At 41.7% G+C, this 20904-nt stretch overlaps 1 protein-coding gene across 1 annotated transcript in view; it reads right to left on the reverse strand.

Annotated features, from left to right (window-relative positions):
- Positions 1–6: 6 nt before the first annotated feature.
- Positions 7–20904, reverse strand: part of LOC144657206 (basement membrane-specific heparan sulfate proteoglycan core protein-like) — a 49061-nt gene continuing 28163 nt past the window's right edge. The window contains exons 32-58 of the mRNA XM_078517518.1: positions 20698–20809; positions 20006–20119; positions 19510–19637; positions 19337–19423; positions 18851–18912; positions 18143–18412; positions 17253–17528; positions 16117–16389; positions 15379–15651; positions 14662–14931; positions 13906–14172; positions 12638–12907; positions 11684–11959; positions 10853–11107; positions 9881–10141; positions 8793–9059; positions 7530–7790; positions 7158–7359; positions 6157–6449; positions 5433–5696; positions 3734–4513; positions 3211–3289; positions 2955–3030; positions 1869–1918; positions 1624–1707; positions 1412–1515; positions 7–964 (exon numbers count right to left, since the gene is read on the reverse strand). Coding sequence (XP_078373644.1) covers positions 801–964; positions 1412–1515; positions 1624–1707; positions 1869–1918; positions 2955–3030; positions 3211–3289; positions 3734–4513; positions 5433–5696; positions 6157–6449; positions 7158–7359; positions 7530–7790; positions 8793–9059; positions 9881–10141; positions 10853–11107; positions 11684–11959; positions 12638–12907; positions 13906–14172; positions 14662–14931; positions 15379–15651; positions 16117–16389; positions 17253–17528; positions 18143–18412; positions 18851–18912; positions 19337–19423; positions 19510–19637; positions 20006–20119; positions 20698–20809 — 5818 coding nt within the window. The 3' untranslated portion in view covers positions 7–800. The remainder of the gene's footprint in view (positions 965–1411; positions 1516–1623; positions 1708–1868; positions 1919–2954; positions 3031–3210; positions 3290–3733; positions 4514–5432; positions 5697–6156; positions 6450–7157; positions 7360–7529; positions 7791–8792; positions 9060–9880; positions 10142–10852; positions 11108–11683; positions 11960–12637; positions 12908–13905; positions 14173–14661; positions 14932–15378; positions 15652–16116; positions 16390–17252; positions 17529–18142; positions 18413–18850; positions 18913–19336; positions 19424–19509; positions 19638–20005; positions 20120–20697; positions 20810–20904) is intronic.

A 20904-nucleotide genomic window follows, 5' to 3' on the forward strand; every position in this document is an offset into this window, starting at 1 on the left:
TATGTAACAATATCGCTTAACACAGCGTCGCCCCTGATTTGTTAAGGACAATGAGGTCTCCAGATATACTGTTTATCCAAATGCAGCAAAGCAGAAGCAGGACTAATATAATCTAGTTTTACAAGTTGCCAATAATAATTGTCAATATTTTTTCTATGCCCTTTGGTTTTTACTTTGACTTATCTTAAACTGCAACTAAAAAAATCGTCCGATGAAATCAATTTATTAATTCCAGATTGACGTTAATCGACCTTCGAACAACCGCGGTCGAGGATCAACTTACTCGTCTGTGGTACTTTACTAACTTTTTCGACTCTATATTCTACGCCGAGATATTTCAGTCTGACGGTCTAGCGCCAAATCGAACGAGCAGTTTGTATCAAAATATTTGTTCTCCTTCGTTAAAATAGCAGGTTTTCGGCACATATGTAACATTATAATTATAACTTGATAGAAGCTGAAGTCACAACTTTCCGTAACCTTTCGTGTGCTTGCGTTATGCCTACTGGGGAAACCGAATCGGAAACACATCGGAAACTTTTCAAGTTCTCTTCGGGTGCGCAGCCAGCAAATGCAAGATTGTTTTCATTTGAGTAACCAGTTGGAGACGTTGACGTCGCTGCAGTGATTTTTTGATATTTAGACTTGTTACTGTAACTTGTAAGTGAATTGTACATAGACTGTCAAAACGCGTCGCTTATTGCACTTGCGGTTCAATTCGCTGCCCTCTTCAAAGCATTGATTCCTCCAAACACCAGTAAACAAACACTAATCAGTTAGTGTGTTTTCTTAATATCATGTTATGTTTCTGCAATCTGGCTGTCACATGGAAGAACGTTCCAGCCGAGACTCGCGTCAGCTTGAAGGTTAATTTTCCTGGTCTTGAAGTAAACTCTTCTTACACAACCGGTATAACCAGTATCAAACTTGTTGTTAGTCATTTCCACAATGTTGTCACCTCCTCCTGTCAATAAAGAGGTCGAAATAAACTATTAAGACATTTCAGTCCTTACAGTTGTTTCTGTGAGAAAAGGGCGCTTTCTAGCAAAACTATGTGAAACACCCTTAGATTTCGAATCGCGCCTTCTATCATCGTGCGTCATCAATAGGAAAGTACGTCTTAATCTAGGCATTCCAACAGGAGAACGTTGCTTTTGTTTTCGCGATTACTTTTATGAAGAAGAGGGTGTTACGCTGTACAAGGAATTTTTTTCAAATATGGAAATTTAAATTCCATTTAGTATAGATTTATTTTTGGCAACAATAACAACAAACATTTTTAACTCTGCGTTATTTAAGCAATTCAACTTCCTTTTCCATTGCACCAGCTTTCGTAAACTGACGAAGAAATACAGGTAGATGGCGTTGCACGTTAAAGAAAAACTCGTGAACAACACTTTTCTTTGGTCACCTATAAATATTGATCCTTGTATGTTCAACCCACTGCTTCCTTCAGCAGACGTGCCATTAACGGGCTCCTCGTCGTCCACTTTAAGGGAGCCTTCCTTGTAACTCCTAATAATCGGAAGAGAAAGAGAAAATAACAGACTGTTTACAACTACCTCAACATCAGGATTGCGGCTTCTTATTTGCCATGATAAGTGGGTACGCAAGGTTTCTCACCTGAACACCTCGACAGTATGCCACTGACCGTCGTTGACTGGTAACGAGGAAAGAAGAACAGCTGGGCCAGAGCCGAGCTCAAATCTGAATAGCAAAATGAAGCATCAGTGTCTGCATGTACATAAAGCAGAAAGCATTTTACATTCTTACAAAATCAACATGTTTTGCAGGATATAAAGAACAAATAAAACTATTCCGTTACATGTGCCAAATAAAAGGCAGAGAACAACAGCCAACTAACTGACCTGAACTCTAGGTATCCTTCTCTTAAACCAATTGCAAAGTGGTCTCCTCTCTACAAAGAAAGTAGAAAACCGAACGTGTTTATGTCTTTCTTCGAGGCAATGGGTAGCTGTTATCTCATGTTCGGCTGTTCGAGGCTGTGAATTCTTCTTCAGCTAAGCTCGATATCAGGTGCATCCGCTTACGTAATATTCCAATCAAGGGACGTTTAATTTCTTTAGTTTAACATGCTAAATAATTATTGGACGCGTTTGTAACATACCAACAAACAGTTTTTTGCTCATCGTTTACTGCTTTTGACATTGACACAGGGGCGTAGCTAGGATTTCTCAAAGAGGGGGTCACACTTACTATGTTAAGCCCAGGGTACATAACATATTGGCACGTCGACATCCAGGTTGTGTTCTCAAAAGTGAAATTTTTGTATGAGCAGTCAGAGCCAGGGTTGAAATGTTTAGCTGGAGGCCCAGAGTGGGAAGGCGCATGAGAGATGAATGCACGATGAAAGGTTGGCATTAATTTAAATAGTTTCTGTCCAGTCCAAGTGAGGTTAACTCTATCTTTGATTAACAAATGCAACACTTTTAAAAATAATTATTTTGTGAATGAACTACTGGGTGTTTCATATTAAACAGCCGGACGGCAACAAGCGCGAAACCAAACCCCTGGGCAGTGAGCATGGGGGAGGGACAAACCTGCAAAATAGCTGCATAAGTTGGGTATCTAGCAATACATGGATGCCATGTTTGATCTTAAGATTTGCGTGTTTTCGCCAATGTTTATATATTTTATCCAAAAAAATCCCACAAAGGGCGGGGGGGGGGGGGGGGGGAGGAACCTGCCTTCCCTACGCCCCTGATGTGCCCCACAAAACCTCACTTATGTCCAAGATTGAACGCAAGTATTGTTTAATAAGTACTTCATGTTTGATTGTGTTGTTTGACATTTCCATATTACTTCATATTCGACAGATTCTGGTGTGTTTGGGTGAACTTTTATTAATGAGGACACTTTGTGATGCCTGTCATGAGGAACGTACATCTCATTAGCGTTCAATCCTGGACATATCTGATATAAGCATAGCTCACCTGGCCCTGCCATAAAATTACTCCATTCTGTGCCTCGGTTTTTATTTCAAGTGACATATAATCTGGTTTCACTACCCTGAAATCATGCGGAAAACATCATTTAGGATTTGATTTAAATTCCCTGAACTACCCTAGTAAGGCCGGAACGGTTTCCATCTGATTTAGAGCACATTACACTAAATTAATCAGGATATGAAAACTGAAGTAAACACACAATTAATCTGAAAAGACAATGGAAAGGGCAGTGTTGTCATACCTCGGTCCTCGCATCAGTGGGCCCGGGAACTGTAAGTAACCATCTCCACTGAAGGAAGCGCTCTCTCCAAGTTGAACGACTACGACGAAAGTAAAGTATTCATTAGGTAACACAAGAGCTAATTTGATAAATTAATGCTTGGAAACATGGGCGCCTTGGAAACATCAGTCCACTTTGCGGAGACGCGAGATTCAAACTTGACCAGTACAGTATATATTTCAGTCTCATTTAGTCATATTTTATGGACATTATTTGACATCAAATTCTCAAACAAAGGATACATGCATTTCAAACTATTATTAGTGGCAGCTACAACTCCCCTCAGCATAATTAACGTCTGTTCTATACCATTTCTTCAAGGCAACATTATTCGCGTAGCCTCAATTACCCGACCAGAAGCCCAACATTGATAAGACGTAATCTCGAGATTGCTACGTAACCTTTCTGAGTTTCTTGTAATGAATCGACGAAAGAAAAAAAAGTAACCTTCTAAAGAACACCCCGCTATTGTCGGAATACTTACAACTCTCGCAGCGCTCTCCTCCGTAGCCTAATGGGCATGCACATATCCTATCAGACGGAGGGAAAGCTACTCCGCTATTCAGACAGGTCTTGTTCTTTTCTGGTCCAACCAAAGTGAACTCGCAGTGTCGTCCAGTATACCCTGGCGCGCACGAACAAGTATAACTAGTTTTGCCGATCGGTAGGCATGTGGCGTTGTTTAGACACGGTTTTATCTCACAAGGTAAGAGACATTCGGTACACTGCTTGATGTCACGTAATTTGAGGTTTGACTTGATCAAGTTGATTTCTCTGTTATCCACGGATACAGCAGATATACAACCAACAAGCCCAGAATTAACGCCAACTTTGCGAGTGTCTATCTTTGTGAAGTTTTCCACGCCGCCTATGAACAAGTCTAAAGCGATGTTCAGTCCTTTTGTGCAGCAGGGTGAGTGGTCTGTGACAGCTGGATCACTGTCGAGTGACAGAGAGCTCCTGTCAAGGGTACGCTCCACTTGAACAGTATGCCACATTCCCACGGTGATATTTCTGGCGCTTCGCACAGTACCAGGACCACTTCCAAGATCAAACATAAACACAACTTTTCCGCCAATGATAGCCAACGAGATGAAGTCTCCTCGTTGAGGATACCAACGCTGACCGTTGTAAAGCAGAAGCATATTGCCTGATTTTTGAACCATAAATCTAATGGCGAGTTTTAACTGTTGAGCAGCGCCTTCGATGCCCGGGAATGATATGAACGAATTACCCTCGAACATGGGCGTGTCTATGGGAGCTCCTGAAGAAAGAGTGAGAAAAACAGAGATAACAACAGGCTCGTTGTATAACCTTTGGTCACAAGATATTACATACATTTACAGTTAAATACCTCGAACACGTTGTTGGATTTCTTTGAGACAGTTGCACGCTGACAAAGATTAATATTGTTTTTTTTTTTTTCCTGTTCATTAAAACAAATTAACTTCTTTACAAAAGTCTTAACTGAAGGAAGACAGTATTAGAGTAGTATACGTTTATAAGTGTGGTATACTTTTATGTAGGTTAACACCATGCTTAGAAAGGCACAAAAGTGACAATAGAAAGCAAGGGACCGCGGACGAAAATGCTGCTGTGTACGTAGGAGCTGGCGACAGCTCTGATCCATGTTTTCAGTGTAAGGATAGTTCTGTCTATTCTCACTTTCCTTATCGAGACAACGACATGATATTTCGAATTCTTGACCTATTGAGTAATAGTCACGCGGCTGTGATCAATGGGCGAGTGTTTGAATTTGAGCCCATCCGGATTGTCATTACCACGAGCACTTTATAGACAACTGTCTTTGCGCTGGTTGTTCTATTCTGTGCGGCATACACTCTGCTGAAGAGACCCAATCAGGTCGAAACAGCTGTCCAGAGTTTGCATTTTTGACTTTCAGTTTGGACTCTATCATGTCGTTGTCCCGTTAAGGTTTTTTCATTTCTACGTAGTGTCAGCCTTGCTTTTCTTGTCTCTTAGAAAGGCAGCCTGCGTGCAGACATCTCCTCAGTATTTCTTTTCACTCCCGTGATGAAACAAGAGACGCCAGCATGCAGGCTTATAGATCGTCAGTATTAAAAAAAGTTGTGCAAGTTTGATGGTACATCCGCTAATTCCACGTCATCAACTCTAACCATCTATACTCTACTGCAAACTCGAGTTAACATACTACAACACACCTTCTTCACACCACTCCCCAGAGTAACCTGCTGGGCAAATACATTTAAAACCATCGTCTCCGATATTCTCACAACGTCCTTCATTGCAAACTCCAGGAGAACACCGCTGACCGGCGCCTTGGCAAGTTCTTCCCGAGTAACCAGTCCTGCAACTACAGACAAAGCCCCAGGCTCCCGTCACCTCCTTACATGAACCTCCGTTCTTACAAGGCCTGGTTGCGCAGACGTCACAATCTTCCAGTCCTACGCGGTTGATGGGATCTCCTACGTATGGTAACAACAATATGGTACAAAAATGAAAGTGATAAATTGACGTTTTATTAGAAGCGCAGTATAGTTTGATAACAAAAGTTTAACAAAAGACCAGCCTAAATATATTTTGGCTTGATATTTTACAGTTGAGAAACAGAAAACATTTCACGTGTTTATATAGTTATCAAAACAAGGATAGCCTGGGAACACTGACGCATTTGCGGCTGTCGCTTATTTCCGGCGGAGACACGCGACAGCCGCAAAAGCGTCTGCGTTCGCAAACAAGGAGAGAGAGCTAAAATATTTCTTTGATTCTAACGAATTAGAGAAACAAGACCATTCTGTTAGTTTGCACATTTTGTATACGCCATTCGATTGTCTGATACAGTTTTTAAGAGATGCTTATAACAAGATATTGGAATAGCATTTAAAACACGTATATGCACGGATAAAATGACATTATAAAACTTACCAAGGTTTGCAACTTTCCCATCAATTACCAAATAGCTCAAGCAGCCAACGAAGCCTAATTTGAAACCCGACAAAGAACTTATGGACGAAAAGTCTGGGACTCCTCCCACGTACAACTGTCGGTTCAAGTTAAGCCCCGTACTACCTCCCTTAGAAATCCCTGTCACAGGTGGCTTGTTGTCAACAGTCAGATTGCCTTCTTTCTCGTCACGTGATAGAATGACTGTGTGCCACTCGTACAGACGCAGTGGTTGCTGGCTTCTGATAATTGCGGGCTCGAATCCAAGGTTAAATCTGAAATTCACGAAACATCTGTGGTTATTTTTTTTATAGATTATTACGAGATATTAAGGGAATGCAAAGTTGGTTATAAGAGCTATAGATAAAGTTCAAGAGGACTTCCTGGATTCATGATACGCCGCCAAAATCCTTTATAAACCAGGAGTAAATGCGAGTGCACGCGCGAGTTAACGAGAATTCAAACTTTTGCTCTCGTTGCACCGCCTGCTCATATTTTGATGAGAACTGACTAGAATGTTTCGCTCTTTTTGACAGGCAGGTGACATCAAATTTGGCAAATCTTTAACTAGTTTCACCGCGCGTTGACAACGGAAGAAAACTCTTATCAAAGTTCCATCCGCCGACCCTGGTCGACTCTCGTACATGCCTTTATGCTGGCAAATATGCCCGTCTGATAAACTAAGACCGTAATGCTCTGATTTAACGCTCGGCTCAGTTGGGAATTCAAGGAAGAGCGCTTATTTGGGAGGACGCCGACGAGCGGCACCTAGTACCGCATCTTACCTTCTCTGAGGGACAAAAATGATTTTTGTTCTTACATAGACTTTTGTCAACTCGCAGTCAAACGAGTTGAGAATTGATATTATTTGAAAAAAAGAGGGAAAACTTTTGTCGACTTACATCAAAATTTGGCAGACATAGCGCTTATTTGAAGGAAGGCGATAAGTCAGATTATTATGTCAGTAACAGACTAGCACTCACCTAAATTCAGCAAATCCGTTTGACATTCCAAACGATATGAAGTCTCCAACAGAGCCATTGGCGAGCTGATCGTTGTATAATAAGAGTCCATCTGCCATCTCTGGTGCAAAGACAATCTCAACAGTGAAATTAAGCGGTTCCTCAGTTAATGTTGGTAGGCTCAGATAGGACAGCGGCCTTTGAGTAAACTTCGGTACGGTTACTAAGAGAAAAGAAACAAATAGTTGGTTACTTTTTGTACTAAGGTAAACATAGCCGGGGAGTGGTGAGGGGATACCACGTAGGATTTGAATTCCCGATTCTACATCAGTTGATTGAGTTCGCAGTGTTCGCGGTGTTTTGTAAAATGTTCCTGTACAACGCCTACACTACCTTTGATATCTAAAGTTCCATTTCCTTTCGCTGATCCTTCGACATTGGAAGCTTCACAGAAATAAATCCCAGCATCCTCTTGAGTCACATTAGCAATACTAAGTACTCCACCTCGCACAGTGCCATTCACCGGAAGTGAACCGTTCAATTTCCGCCATGTCAGTTTTGGTGAAGGCGAACCGCTAGCGATACAGCTGAATTCTGCGGGCTCGCCTATCCTTATTCGGGATTTCCGTGGAGTAACTGTAACCTTGGGGGCCTCTGAAAACGAAAAAAGTTCATATTTTAAAGTAACTGTTGTTGATTAACAAACGTTCTCTCTTTCTTTCTTGCTTGGTTCGTTTTGCTCATCTTAAGCGAGATAATATATCGTTATGCGTTCCATGGCGCTGGTACTTGAATTAGTCACTAGGTTTTCTTTCCTCAGCTATGCCCATCTAGATTACTTTTCTCCGCAGTGAAAATTGGGTGCCAACTGGTCTGCCCCTTGCCATCTGGGATTTTAGTCAAGTTTTTTTTATTTAGAAAAGTTGTTTTTGTGTTTGTCTACATTGGTCTGAAAAGCCCCATTCATGGATTAGTTAATAAGAATCATTTCAAAGTGATAAATGATCATCGCAGTGAATTTCCACTTTAAGCAATTGGAATAAAGAAGCCTGAAAAAAATTCAGGGCTTCAACGGGATTCGAACCCGTGACCTCCGCGATACCGGTGCGATGCTCTACCAACTGAGCTATTGAAGCCACACATTGGGAGCGAGGTCAATTGTGAGTTCATATTTTACCCGTGAGAGGAGTGAAATGATGTAATGTATATGAAATGATTCATATATGAACTGCGGATGGATATGATATCACATCATTCCGATGATGTAATGTCCACATATGGACATTACATCATTTCACTCCTCTCACGGGTAAAATATGAACTCACAATTGACCTCGCTCCCAATGCGTGGCTTCAATAGCTCAGTTGGTAGAGCATCGCACCGGTATCGCGGAGGTCACGGGTTCGAATCCCGTTAAAGCCCTGAATTTTTTTCAGGCTTCTTTATTCCAATTGCTTAAATTGGAAATTCACTGCGATGATCATTTATCACTTTCATATAAATCCGCAGTTCATATATGAATCATTTCATATACATTACATCAAGAATCATTGCGTTATTTATTTTACGGTTTGAGCGCCGCGTGACCACGAAGTAACGGTTGCGAATGAGTCTACGTCTACATTAACTTTGTTTTGATAAACTTTGACACGAACCTTGTACAAAGACAGCAACTTGGGACTGCACAGAGCCAACTCTGTTGGTAACATTGCAAGCATAGGCTCCCCCGTGTGAATGCCGGGCGTTGGCGATAACCAGAAGTCCGCCTTCTATAACTATTCCCTCGGGTAAGGGACCACCAACACTGGACCATACAATTTCAGGTTTTGGGATTCCCGTCCCGCGACACTCAAGTGTTAGTGAGCCGCCCACTGGTACAGTTTTGACTGACGCTCCGCCTGTTATAGAGACACTAGGAAGATCTGGAAAGAAAAGAAAGAAACAAAGTAAGAAAAGCTTTGAATAGCAATTATTTTTTTTTAAAGTTTAACCTGTCACGAGCATTATCAAACTGTCATAAGTTCAGCTAAGCTTCTACAGTAAGCTTTTCATACTATTTATACGTCGAACGTACATGTTATAAAGAGGCGTTGCCAGCAAGAATAAAAGTGAAGAAAAATTGTTTCTAAATTGCTTATCCTAACAGTATGCAGGACGCGTGTCACATAATAAACCAAGGAAATGGCCTAGCTCACCACGAGTCTCTCGTAGCTCAGTTGCTTAGAGCGCCCAACCGGTATCTGGGAGGCCATGGGTTCGATTCCCCTTTGGGGACTCAGAAGTTTTCTTTGTCCCATGCTCGTGTCATTGTTGAACAATTTTTCTTCATTATTTATCACCGAGTTTAAAATTTACCATCCTTATTATTCACTACACTCAAGAATAAAAGTGTTTATATATCTATAACGGCGAGGAAGGTAGACGGAAGGGGACGTTCGCACATAAGCTTATACTGATCGAGTTTAGTGAGATTAGATGATTACTAAGAGTACTAATCGAGCTTTGTTCAAGCGTCGAACTTCTCATCTGGGCATAGATTGCGGTACAGCTGCGGTACACTATGAAGTGTAACTACGGTTCCACCAAGATACATAACGGTACGACTGCGGTACGACTGGATGTGACTGGAAAATAAGCGCGGTTCCGCCGCAGCTTGCAACTTTTTCACCAACTTCAGAAAACGACCTTGAACAAACCTTAGTTCCAAAAACATTAGCCTGGAAATTAAAAAAAACTCACAAACCTTCAACTGTGAGTATGACAGGTTTTTGAGAGAATCCAGCCGCGTTAGTAGCTGTGCATATGTACCGTCCCTCATCCAAACTCACAATGCGTGTCAGAGTTAACACATCATTGGCAACCAAATGCCTCCTGGGAAGATCTACGCCTTCTTTCGTCCACGTAATCACAGGATCTGGTGTGCCGGTTGCGTTGCACTGGAAACTAACATTTGAATTTGGCGAGGCTACCAAGGCCTCCGGGGAGACCGTTACCTGCGGTGCAACTAAGAAAGAATCAAAATAATGAGGTAATCAACTCCAGATTTTGGAACCAGAGAATTCGTTTTGATGATACTATGTGAAAAGAGACAACTGCTGTATAGAGGAAATGAATTTGCAAAAAAAATCGCTTTTAATTTTCATATAGAGACCTAAACCGTTGAAATGTTGCGAAGAAGAAGGCGTACAATTTGCTGAACGTCAGAGCAAGACGACTCGTAAACACGAGGCCTAAATTCTAAAACAAATGAACTCAGACAGATTATGGACTCTATATCCTCTACAGTTACATTCCCAAACTGTGTGCTATGGCAGGATGTTTTTAAGGGACTGTGTCACGGCTGAGTTTAGTTTAGTTTATTAAATTTTGAAAAATATTCGCTATGAAACTTAATGTTTGCAAAGAAATTTATTCAATGAATGACAAAGCAATAGCTTCATTGCAACCATATGTGTCTCTCGAGCGTTATAATTTAAAGTTAAAAGCAAACAAGATATACTTTGAAAATTGTTTAGCACAAAAATATTACAAAAACCCATATCGCAATCCGTTCCAATCGCTTTTGGCCATCCGTACCTTCTTTTGTGTTTGGTGTACTTTTGAAATGTTCCTTCGCTGTTTTAAGAGGTTATTTCAACGAATTTGATGGTCATTTGATTGCCATTATCTAAAATCCGCGACACAGTCCCTTTAACCAACTATAAATAATTCTTACCAAACACTGTGACGCTTGCAAAACCTTCACTAGAGCCCGCTGCATTGCTAGCATGACAGCGATACTTTCCGGTCTGTTCCACTTCCACCTCGTTAACAATCAGTGTTCCCTTGTCCACCTCACTTCCGCTGGGAATACTTCCGTTAACTTTTGACCACGTCACCGGAAGTGATGGTTTAACAAGACAAAAGAGGCGAAAGGAACTTCCCTGATTTACAGACAGCTGGGATGGAGTCACCTCGACACGGGGAGGAACTAGGTTAAAAGAAAAAAGGCCTCGTTAATGTGGTGTACAGTTTGGTGGTACTTGACAATTTATCTCTAATCACATATCTAGTGGGGAGGTGAGTTCGAGCAGTAGGATCTAAAAGACACCGTTAACTTTAAATTACGTATATACAAGTAAAAGTTTCCGTTTGCTGAATTTCTCTTCTGCTGCGATCTTCCTCCCCTTCTTGACTTGTACTTTGGCAACCTCGTCTCTAGGGCGCTTTTCCTTCAAATGTAGACCCTTCGGACTGCGGACGACGTTAGAACTTCTCGTTAAAGAAATGAAGGACCTTTCTCTTTGTCGCCATAATAAAATGTCAGAAGGCATTATAGAGGGGTGCAGTGAACTGGCAAAAGTAATAAACAGAATAAAGCGTCTAAAAGAATAAAGAGAACCTAAGCATGACAAGCAATTGCACAAAGAGAAAAAAGGTTTCAACAGAAACAAGGAAGCCACCGAGTATTGCACTAGAAATTATTCAACATCAACTGTCACAAGGGGAGGAAGGGCGTTATTGGAAACACCAGGCGACTGTTCTAGGTTATGTTACATTTTCTTACCTATGACCTCTAACTGCACGTTAGCGCTGTCTTCTCCTTCACTGTTCATAGCCTTACAAAAGTATACCCCTGCGTCTTCTGGGCCTGCAGACGGGATGATCAGCAGTCCATTCCTATCAAGTGCACCGTTGGGTAGATCAGAGCCCAGTCTCTCCCAGGTTATACTCGGAGTTGGTATACCAGACGCGTTACAGCGGAACTCGGCCTTTTCACCTTGGATAACCGTATTAGAAATAGATTCCACGGTAACTTCTGGAGCTTCGTGTGCCACAGTAACTGGACAAAAATCAAATTTGATCTCATATAAATGGTAATAAAATAACTTACTGAGACGACTTGAGGTTTATAAACGTACTAGCAAAACACTGAATCAACTTCGTTTGTCCTGACTTCTCCCTGGTAGGAGAGCCAAAGTTTACACGAAAAAGTGTTAGCTCGCTCCCCAGGGTCACCCCTACCTTCAAAGCCAGTGACCCTGTGCTAACTTTGATATTTTCATGGCATAAGAAATATAATAGTGGAATCCTGATTTGTTGAACCCTCAATTTTTCGAAACTCGCGATAACTCAAACGTCAAATCGTTTCTCATTGCTTCTCTATTTCAAACACCTCAGCCTTATCTCCCCGTTGTCCTCTAAATTCCGATGTATCTCAATCCACTTTTTTTTCCATTGGAAATCCGAGAAATCAGGATCCACTGTAGCTGACAACTCAAAATTCGTCATAGACTCGTAAAAAACCTTCAAAGAATATACCTTATTATAGGAATATAAGGAAGCATTTTAACAACGCGAACAAAATTTACGCGTAATAAAATTAACGCGAATTTAAGAAACGTTCTGCATATTCCTTATGCTAAAAAAGTTAACGTCAATACAATTAACGCGAATTCTTGAAATTCGCGTTAATAACATGTATCGTTAATTTCCTATAATAACGTATACATTTATTTACCTATCAACTGAACACTTTCCCGCGCTGTTCCCACCAAGTTTCTTGCTTGGCACGTGTAGTTACCCTGATCCTTTGCTCTGGCGTCCTCTATCATCAGTTTAAACAAACCAGGCCTGCTTTCTATCTGCTGGAGATTGGGTCGAGAATTCTCTGGAGCAATCCACTGAACAGACGGAGGTGGGTCACCTGCGGCTGCGCATTCCAGCGTGACTGTACTACCAGCTGTCACGGACACAAGACTTGACGGGCTAACTATGATGTTGGGTTCACCTGGGTAATGGATCAAGTATGAAGAGTCGATCCCTTTAACGCATGACAATAGGTTTCTTACATATAAAGGTGGTATATACCTATAAAACTCTTTAAATCTCCCATGATTGACATATGTATTTCCTTCACTAATTAAAACACTTTTGTTAGTTAGTTCTCATAACTTGAAGTACACCAAGACAATACCTCCGAATTATTAGATGTGACCTTCTTGGGAATTAAACGGTTACAAAACCATCAGCAGTTGTTTTGGCAAGACTTTTCATAACGATCTTAGCTAAGAACCTTTGACAGGCAAAAGTGATCAAAATCCTTTCAGATTGACACAACACTCAAGATTGCTTGGTTTAATTTATGCTTTTCTATGTAGAAAAAAGAGTGTTGTCCTACTATTAGCGGTTTGGAGATCTGGAGGTTTAAAGCGCGTTCGTTTGGGATCAATCCGGAATAAGAATAATTAGAATAATGCGAGTAATCGTTTGTTTGGGTGCTCTTCTCATTCCGGAATACTTGGATTTCCATATCGCAGGAGCAGAATAGTCGGGATGGAAATCCAAACATTCCGGAATAAATATTCTTATTCCAGAATATCCCAAACGAACGCGCGCTTAGTACATCAACACTTCCTCACTAAACCAAGGTGTGCAAATCTGTTCCAGGTCTGGGGGAACCTTATTATGATGCTGGGGGTTATCCGCTCTGGACTAAAATCCCATCTAAGGGGAGTAGTAATAACCCTAGTCACTCATGTTATGGAAACCGGGATAAGCTCCGGTCACGTGGGTTAGTCAGGTTGTAGGAAGACTTGTCCTTTACACATCGTCTTTCGCAGAAATCACAATTGGGCATAGACCTCTGTGTCTGATAACGAAATGATAAAAGATTGAAACACAGAGAAGGCACAGCAGTGACATAATTTTGCAATGCGAGTTAACGCCAGATAAATCTTGCCAGTCTTAACGGTTCTTTCGATAATTGATGTATGTTACATTGATTACCTTGGACGATAAGAAGAGCGATAGCCTCGGTGGATCCCATGTCGTTTGTTGCCTTACAAATGTACTTTCCCTGGCTGTCACCAGAGGCCGGCGAAATCACCAAAACACCGTCATTACTGCTGTTCAGCGGTTCATGTTCCTCTCTTTCCCAGACCACTGCAGGAGGCGGGTTACCAGCCTTGACTACACACCGGAACACCACAGTCTCTCCTCCCGTAACTGTAAGCCTTCTTGCTGGCATGATTTCTATCTTTGGCATCTCCTTACCTGAAAGGGCGAAAACATATGCTCTCATTTCGTTGCCACGTAAAGTCCTTTTGTATTTTCCCATTTGAGGTGAAACCAAATTTTAACTATCAATTATTGCAATGACATCTGCAATTACCGATATATCACCGGTAGATGTTCTCTGATAAGGACGATAAACCGTAGGCGCCGTCTCCTCCATCTGAAGTGTTATGATCAGCAGGGGACGTTAAAGAACCCACACACTTATCGCAAAGAGTAGGGCACGGAGTTGTGGTCTGACCAATTCACATGTATCCATGGCCATGGGTGGGTGGTGGAACGAGATCACATACAAGGACAGATAGCGGCTGCCAAAGGCACCTGATATGCTAATGTCCGATCTCGTCCCGTAACTCTAACTGTGAAGCGCATTTTGGGATTTGTAAATGCGCTATACAAGTACCATTACCATTGCCATTATGTGGGACCCTTTTGCCAAGGACAAAATTCCTAGTTTTTGTTACTCACTTTTGACGTTGACAATGCCTGTTGCTTGCTTGACTCCTTTCTTGTTCTGGGCCACGCACACATACATGCCTTCGTCCTCTTTTGTCGCTTCTTGGATTTGCAACAATCCCTCGGTTACCACGTGATTGTCTGTTAACTCCTCACCAACTCTTGTCCACTGTATTGAGGGGTAAGGATCCCCCGAGACCTGGCATGAAAGAAGTGCTGAGGCACCTTCGTCGACAGTTTGATTTGCTGGTGAGACGACTGCAGTTGGACGCACCGAGGTATCTAAGAAAGAACGAGATGGAATCAAGCTTGTAAACCAAGGGACCCATTTTACGAAACATGCACCCTTCCTTAGCAGACAGCATAAAATGCCGGCGGTGAACAGAATTTTAACACTTGACAACATAGAAACAGAACTTATTCTCTTATTGGCAACATTTGGAATAAGACAAGTTCTTTTGGGTGAAGTTATATTGTAACGCGTCATAATATATTACCAGATTACTCATCGTTTTGTTGGTTTTTTACATCTCAGGCAATCCAAGACTCAACAAAATATACAACAACCACCCATGTAATTTCTCGAAATATAGGCATTTGGCTTGTGTATCCAAATGTCATAACTAACAAAATTAGACCACAATGGATCGAGCATATGATGTCGAAATGAAGATAAATTCTGGAGTGGGAACTTGTTACGTTAGATTTGAAGACGTTTGTCCTCTTTACCTCTTTCGACAGTGAGAGTGACCAAGACTCCATCGGCTCCAAACGTATTAGCAGCTGTGCAAACATAGGCACCACCGTCCTCCAGCGTCGTCGGTAAAATACTTAGCAAGCCGTTCACAGAAGAAGAAGATTGAGGCAGTTGACCGTTTTCACGTGACCAGCTTATAGTTGGAGTCGGGTCTCCTTTTGCAGAGCACTCGAACCGGGCCTCTTCACCTTCTAAAACTGTGAGCGTGTTAGGAGTAACGGAGATTGTAGGGACACTTCCGGGAGCTACAAGAAATAAAATCAAAGAAAAGAGCAAAGGTTGAGATCGAAAGATCTAAAAAAGAGAAACTTATCGTTTGAGAAGTTATCAATATTATGTTGGTACATGGTAACGATTGCAATCTGGCGAAACGATATCATGACCTTGCAAAAGTTGTTAGTACAAGCCATAACACGTGAACGACGAGAATTGTATTTGGTGTACTGGCTCAGAAATCTTAGAATTGATGAACCACTAAAGCTGCTTATGGTGTCTTATTTAAACGTCATCATGTCGTTCTTATACTGAGCAAAAATAGAGATAGATAGCATCACACTTAATCTTGCCGCAAACGGCACAAAATCCCGCTTGTCGGGTGACACTTGGACATTTCGTTTAATCGTAAAGGGATAATTTAGGAAGCTGACGCCTCATCCATTGTTATACAAGGTGCTTTTAAACATTCTGTAACTAAGGAATCGCCTTCATACCCGAGACATTCAAGAAGGTTCCCGTGCTAGATATACCGCCCAAGTTGGAAGCTGTACAGAAGTACTCTCCTTGGTGTACTTTTTTTACTGCATCAAATGTCAGCAGACCGTTGCCATTGGAAGTTTTGGCTTCTGGTGGTAGTCGACCGCCAGGACCACCGTGCCATTGGAGCACTGGGGCGGGAAATCCAGAAGCCGAGCAACGGAATTGAGCAGCGTCTCCCTCTCGGACGCTAAAACTGGCAGGACTTACAGAGACTTGGGGCTTTGTTACTAAGAAAGAATAAAATTGGTAAGTATCGCATGCGCCGCATTTAAATTGATAGCTTAACTAACCTGCGATCAGGCGTTCTTTTTTCTTTTTCGAAAGGGAGAGGGGAAAAAGAACGCCTGATACATTTATTTAACCAGCCACCAACCGCCCCCTAATTTAAATTAAATAAACTAAAGTGTCGTCGAGCTGTCAAACCACTCTTGTAGTTGGCGGCAAATTGAGACTCGGAATTCTACCAGGCGTGAAAAATGTCTGCATAAAACTTCGCCGTGCTGACATAAAAATGCTTTTAGTAGCAGGGTGAGATGGCGCTTGCGAACATGTATTTATCAGCTGTAGATGCCGTCCCTTTATTTCAGCTCACAAAAAAAAAAACAAGTAATTCACCTACAAGAGCTGTTTCACGACAGATAGGATCATGTCGCGTTTGTAAACATTCCAACACCTCAGGAATATCGGGAGTAAATTAAACTTTCCCGAAACGCATTGGAAGAACTGCCAAAACATTTTATCGAAACCAAATTACGCATCGTCGCACAGTCTATCTGTTCTGCCTTCAGACAATTACACTTGAAATATGTCAGGGCTTTAGCTAACGTAGAAGAGAACTCGTCCTCGCAGTAAACACGCCGCTTCTAAGCTTCTGACCGGAAGTCTCGTTAAAGTACGACAGCCAATCAGTCCACACCACTTCATTGAGTATTGTTTCTCGACCAATCAGAAGAAAAACCAGAATCCGGTTTTTTTTACATGACTTTCGATAAGCAAATGTATCATGCCCTCCTTCCCCCGCTCAGCAGTAAGGAGGGAGGGCATGATTTCAGGTTATAGCTTAACCAGCTATAAGGTGATGGACTCTCACCTCCCACTCTCAGTTGTACGGAGACCATGTCTTCGTTAAAGGTGTTTTTACCAGTACATGTGTATGTCCCTCCATGGATCGTCTGGGTGTGCTCAATGGTCAGTACACCGTTGTTACTCTCGGCCCCATCAGGAAGCGCACCATACATGCCACGTGTCCACTTGAGCTTGTAATCAGTGACACTCTTAGCTCTGCACGTGAACTGAGCTGTTTGGTTCAAAGAAACGTGAAGGACTTTTGGTGACACTGACACGCTGATGGGATCCACGCGCCGAGCTAATTCATAACACAAAAGACGATATGATTAAAACACCCGTACCCAAATTACAACAGAAAGACGAGGCGAAAGCCAAAAGTTTCAAGTATATAATTATGACAATAAAAAGGTCAAAAATGGAATAAATCTCACGTGAATCTATCGACAGTTGCGGAGGAGATAGAAAACAAACGCCATTACAAGTTGAGGTCCAACAACGGTTACTACCCCGAGATAAAGAGAACGTTGTTTTGAAAATCACGATAACAAACTTGCTAAGATTACTACAAAATCTGAATTATCATCATACCATATCATCACGTCGTTTTTTCCTAAAGAAAGAACGTTCAAGCGCAGAAACCTAATCGCGTAATTCTCGATGTTTTGAAATATCTTCTTTTGTCTTTTGCCCCGTGCGGTGTCACGTCCCAGCTTCGACGAGCTGGACTAAGGCCAAGTAAACTCAATAGACCAAACACAGGAACGTTTCCTTTTCCTATAGAAGTTTTATTTCAAGCACGCGCTATTATAGGCTGAAGTTGGAAATGGCGGAGTTTTTAAACTAATCTATTATCTCAGGTATCACTGTTTCGGATAAATGAGATTACCGTTGAAAACTCTTCGCGTTTCTTACCTTTAACATTCAGTTGCGAGGTAGCCGTTTCAAACCCGTACACATTTCTAGCAGTACACACATAAGCTCCTTCATCTTCTTTCCTGACTCTCCTAATCAGCAAGACCTTCCCAGACACAACCACCCTACTGGATAACGGCTTTCCATTCTGTCGGGACCACGTAATTCTTGGTCGTTGTTTTCCGCCAGCAAAACAGTAGAATATGGCATCTTCTCCTTCCGTCTTTGTTCTTTTCCTGGGCCTGACTATTACAGTTGGCATGAATCCCGCTAGAAACAGAGGAAATTACAGAATAAACTTTTAGTCTGAGCGATGTCGGTCTCAATATGGGCAAAGACGTTTGGAATAAAATTTTAAACGAAAAAACATTGTCAAGAATGAAGATACCCCCGGTGGGAAACTATGATGTAAACATCCCTCCTAGTGCAACTCTTTTCGGCTTGTTCGCTCTTGCTACGTCTATCACGAACAGGAACCCTTATCACCTTTCACCCGTGCATAAACCAGTCTACGGACAAATGCTAGTTTTGATTAATCTTCATAAAAACACTTAAAAATTTTCCGATACTTATTGCCCAGTCACAGATAGTACGAGCAACTCCGAGGACTGTGTTTGTCAGCTAGGGAAGATGTCACGTTACCAAGCAGTATCGCAGCCCAGCCGTAGACAGCACGATCACTTAATGGAACTCTCAGTGATATCTTACCTGGTAGTTTGACACACTTTTGGCCCGGTTTGGTAGGATCGCCACTATATCCCTTAGCACATCTGTAAACATGTAAAGCCGTTAAGGTTAAGCCCCAGTATAAAAGTATGAAAGGTCAGAATCAAATAAAGGAAAACCAATAAACTAACGAAGGTTAAAGTTATTCACCACATGAGCTGGAAAGGGAGTCATTCCCTTTCCCTTAACGTTACGTTTAATTGCTGAAATGGTAAGCCTTAAAATGTTCAAAATAAATTTAACAAGTTATTTGAAAAAGAAAGCATCGCACGGCAACTGACATGGGTTTATCAACGTGTCCTTCTTGCGATTGTGGATTACTGTATAACTAAAGGTTAACACCACCCGCTTTGTTAGCTATTTATCGAGTCAGCTCAAACTGGGAGTTCGGTTCTAAAACCCCCGTGATTGGGTGTTAAAAGAGTATGTAGAGAACTTGTGTCCATGACAAAGGAAGGTTTTCGTTACCTGTTACAGGTCCTACCAGTGTAACCAGTTTGACAGGCAGTGCAAGTCGGTTGACCGTCTGAATCAATCTTACAGACCCGGCTGAACCTGTTTATTATATACGGAAAGTCAACGTTATTAAAGGAAACAGCCAACAATACCTATTTTATAAACGGATTTACTGTGTCACTCACTGGTTCGAAGCAGTAGTCAAAGGGCATGGGCATGGTTCACAATCTTTGGGCGTTCCTTTCGTGGCGTCACCATAGAAACCAACTGCACATCTTTCACAGTGGAAGCCTGTGGTGTTGTGATCGCATCTCTGGAAAAAATGCCATTAAGATGTTAAATTAATTTTACATTTTCTGTAGGAAGAAATTGATCCAGGAGAGAGAATAACCTCCAATAAGTTCTCTCATGAGAGGACATACTCTCTATGCGGGGAGGGTACGGCAGTGTAAGGCTGGACAAGGTCGGGCGTTGACTTGAATTTTTTCCTCTTTTTTTTTCGACTAGGTAAACTTTTTATGTTTAATTATTGGTAAGAGGAAAGCTTCACGTGGCATATATGGACATATCATCGGTCACACATTTCCTGCCGGGTTGCAATGAGCTATCAGTTTAAATATTTATGATGTCTCGTATGGGTCCCGGCGGCACATACCCACATAGAACAATACATATACTTACCCTACATTGTCCTCTTTCCGGATCACATTCCTTTGAATGTTGATTACAGGAACATGGCACACAGGGAGAGAAATCCGGGCCTTGGGACGAGCGTGTGTATCCAAGGCCACAGCGCTGAAATGTAGAACAGACAAAGAAACTGGCGTGCGCTCATCAAGTCATGGATGTGCACAGGAAAGGCACGACAAAGGCGTGAGGTGCTGCCAAGAAGGTTTGCCTAGCTTCTCATGTTCATTCTTAACTCGTTAAGTATGGAGGAGTTTGTTTTTATGCTACACATAGGCGCAAAGAAATACAGAAAAGCGAAATCTATTCGGGCTTTTAAAATCTCGTTGTTTGATATGCGTAAGCGCGGTGAACGACTAAGATAAAGATATTGGATTTAACAAGGGGTGAGAAAATGCCATAGATCCAAACATTCATTTCTGGTCTGTTTACAATGTAAAAGTGTTCAAGCATAAATAGTTTAACAGTGGCAAAACAAATTAAATTAAGTTCTTGCTTATAACTGGATTAACCTTTCCTGTGGTCCCTGCAAAAAGTTCACACGTGCACGACATTGAAAAAGGGAATGAAAAAAGCATTACATATCGTTATATTGTGTTTTATGAACAGACGAGAGGAGAAAACACTGAGATTGACACGAAAAGTGATCCACCGGAAACATTTTCTATGTGAGCCTGCAAGCTTACCTGACAAGACGTTCCAGAGTATTCTGGTGGGCATGCGCACTGTTCGATGTTTTTGGCTTTTCCGAACCTTGTTTCTTGAGGGATAGCGGTTTCCAAATTGACACTATAAAGGCTGGTGAACAAAAACAATTGCTTAATGTAATAAAATTATTGTCTAATACAAGATTTCACATTGTTCATTTGCATTTCTAATTAATGAAAAGGAAT

The sequence above is a fragment of the Oculina patagonica genome, chromosome 6 (assembly GCF_052425735.1).
Source record: "Oculina patagonica isolate OP01 chromosome 6, crgOcupat, whole genome shotgun sequence".
Lineage (NCBI taxonomy): Eukaryota > Metazoa > Cnidaria > Anthozoa > Scleractinia > Oculinidae > Oculina > Oculina patagonica.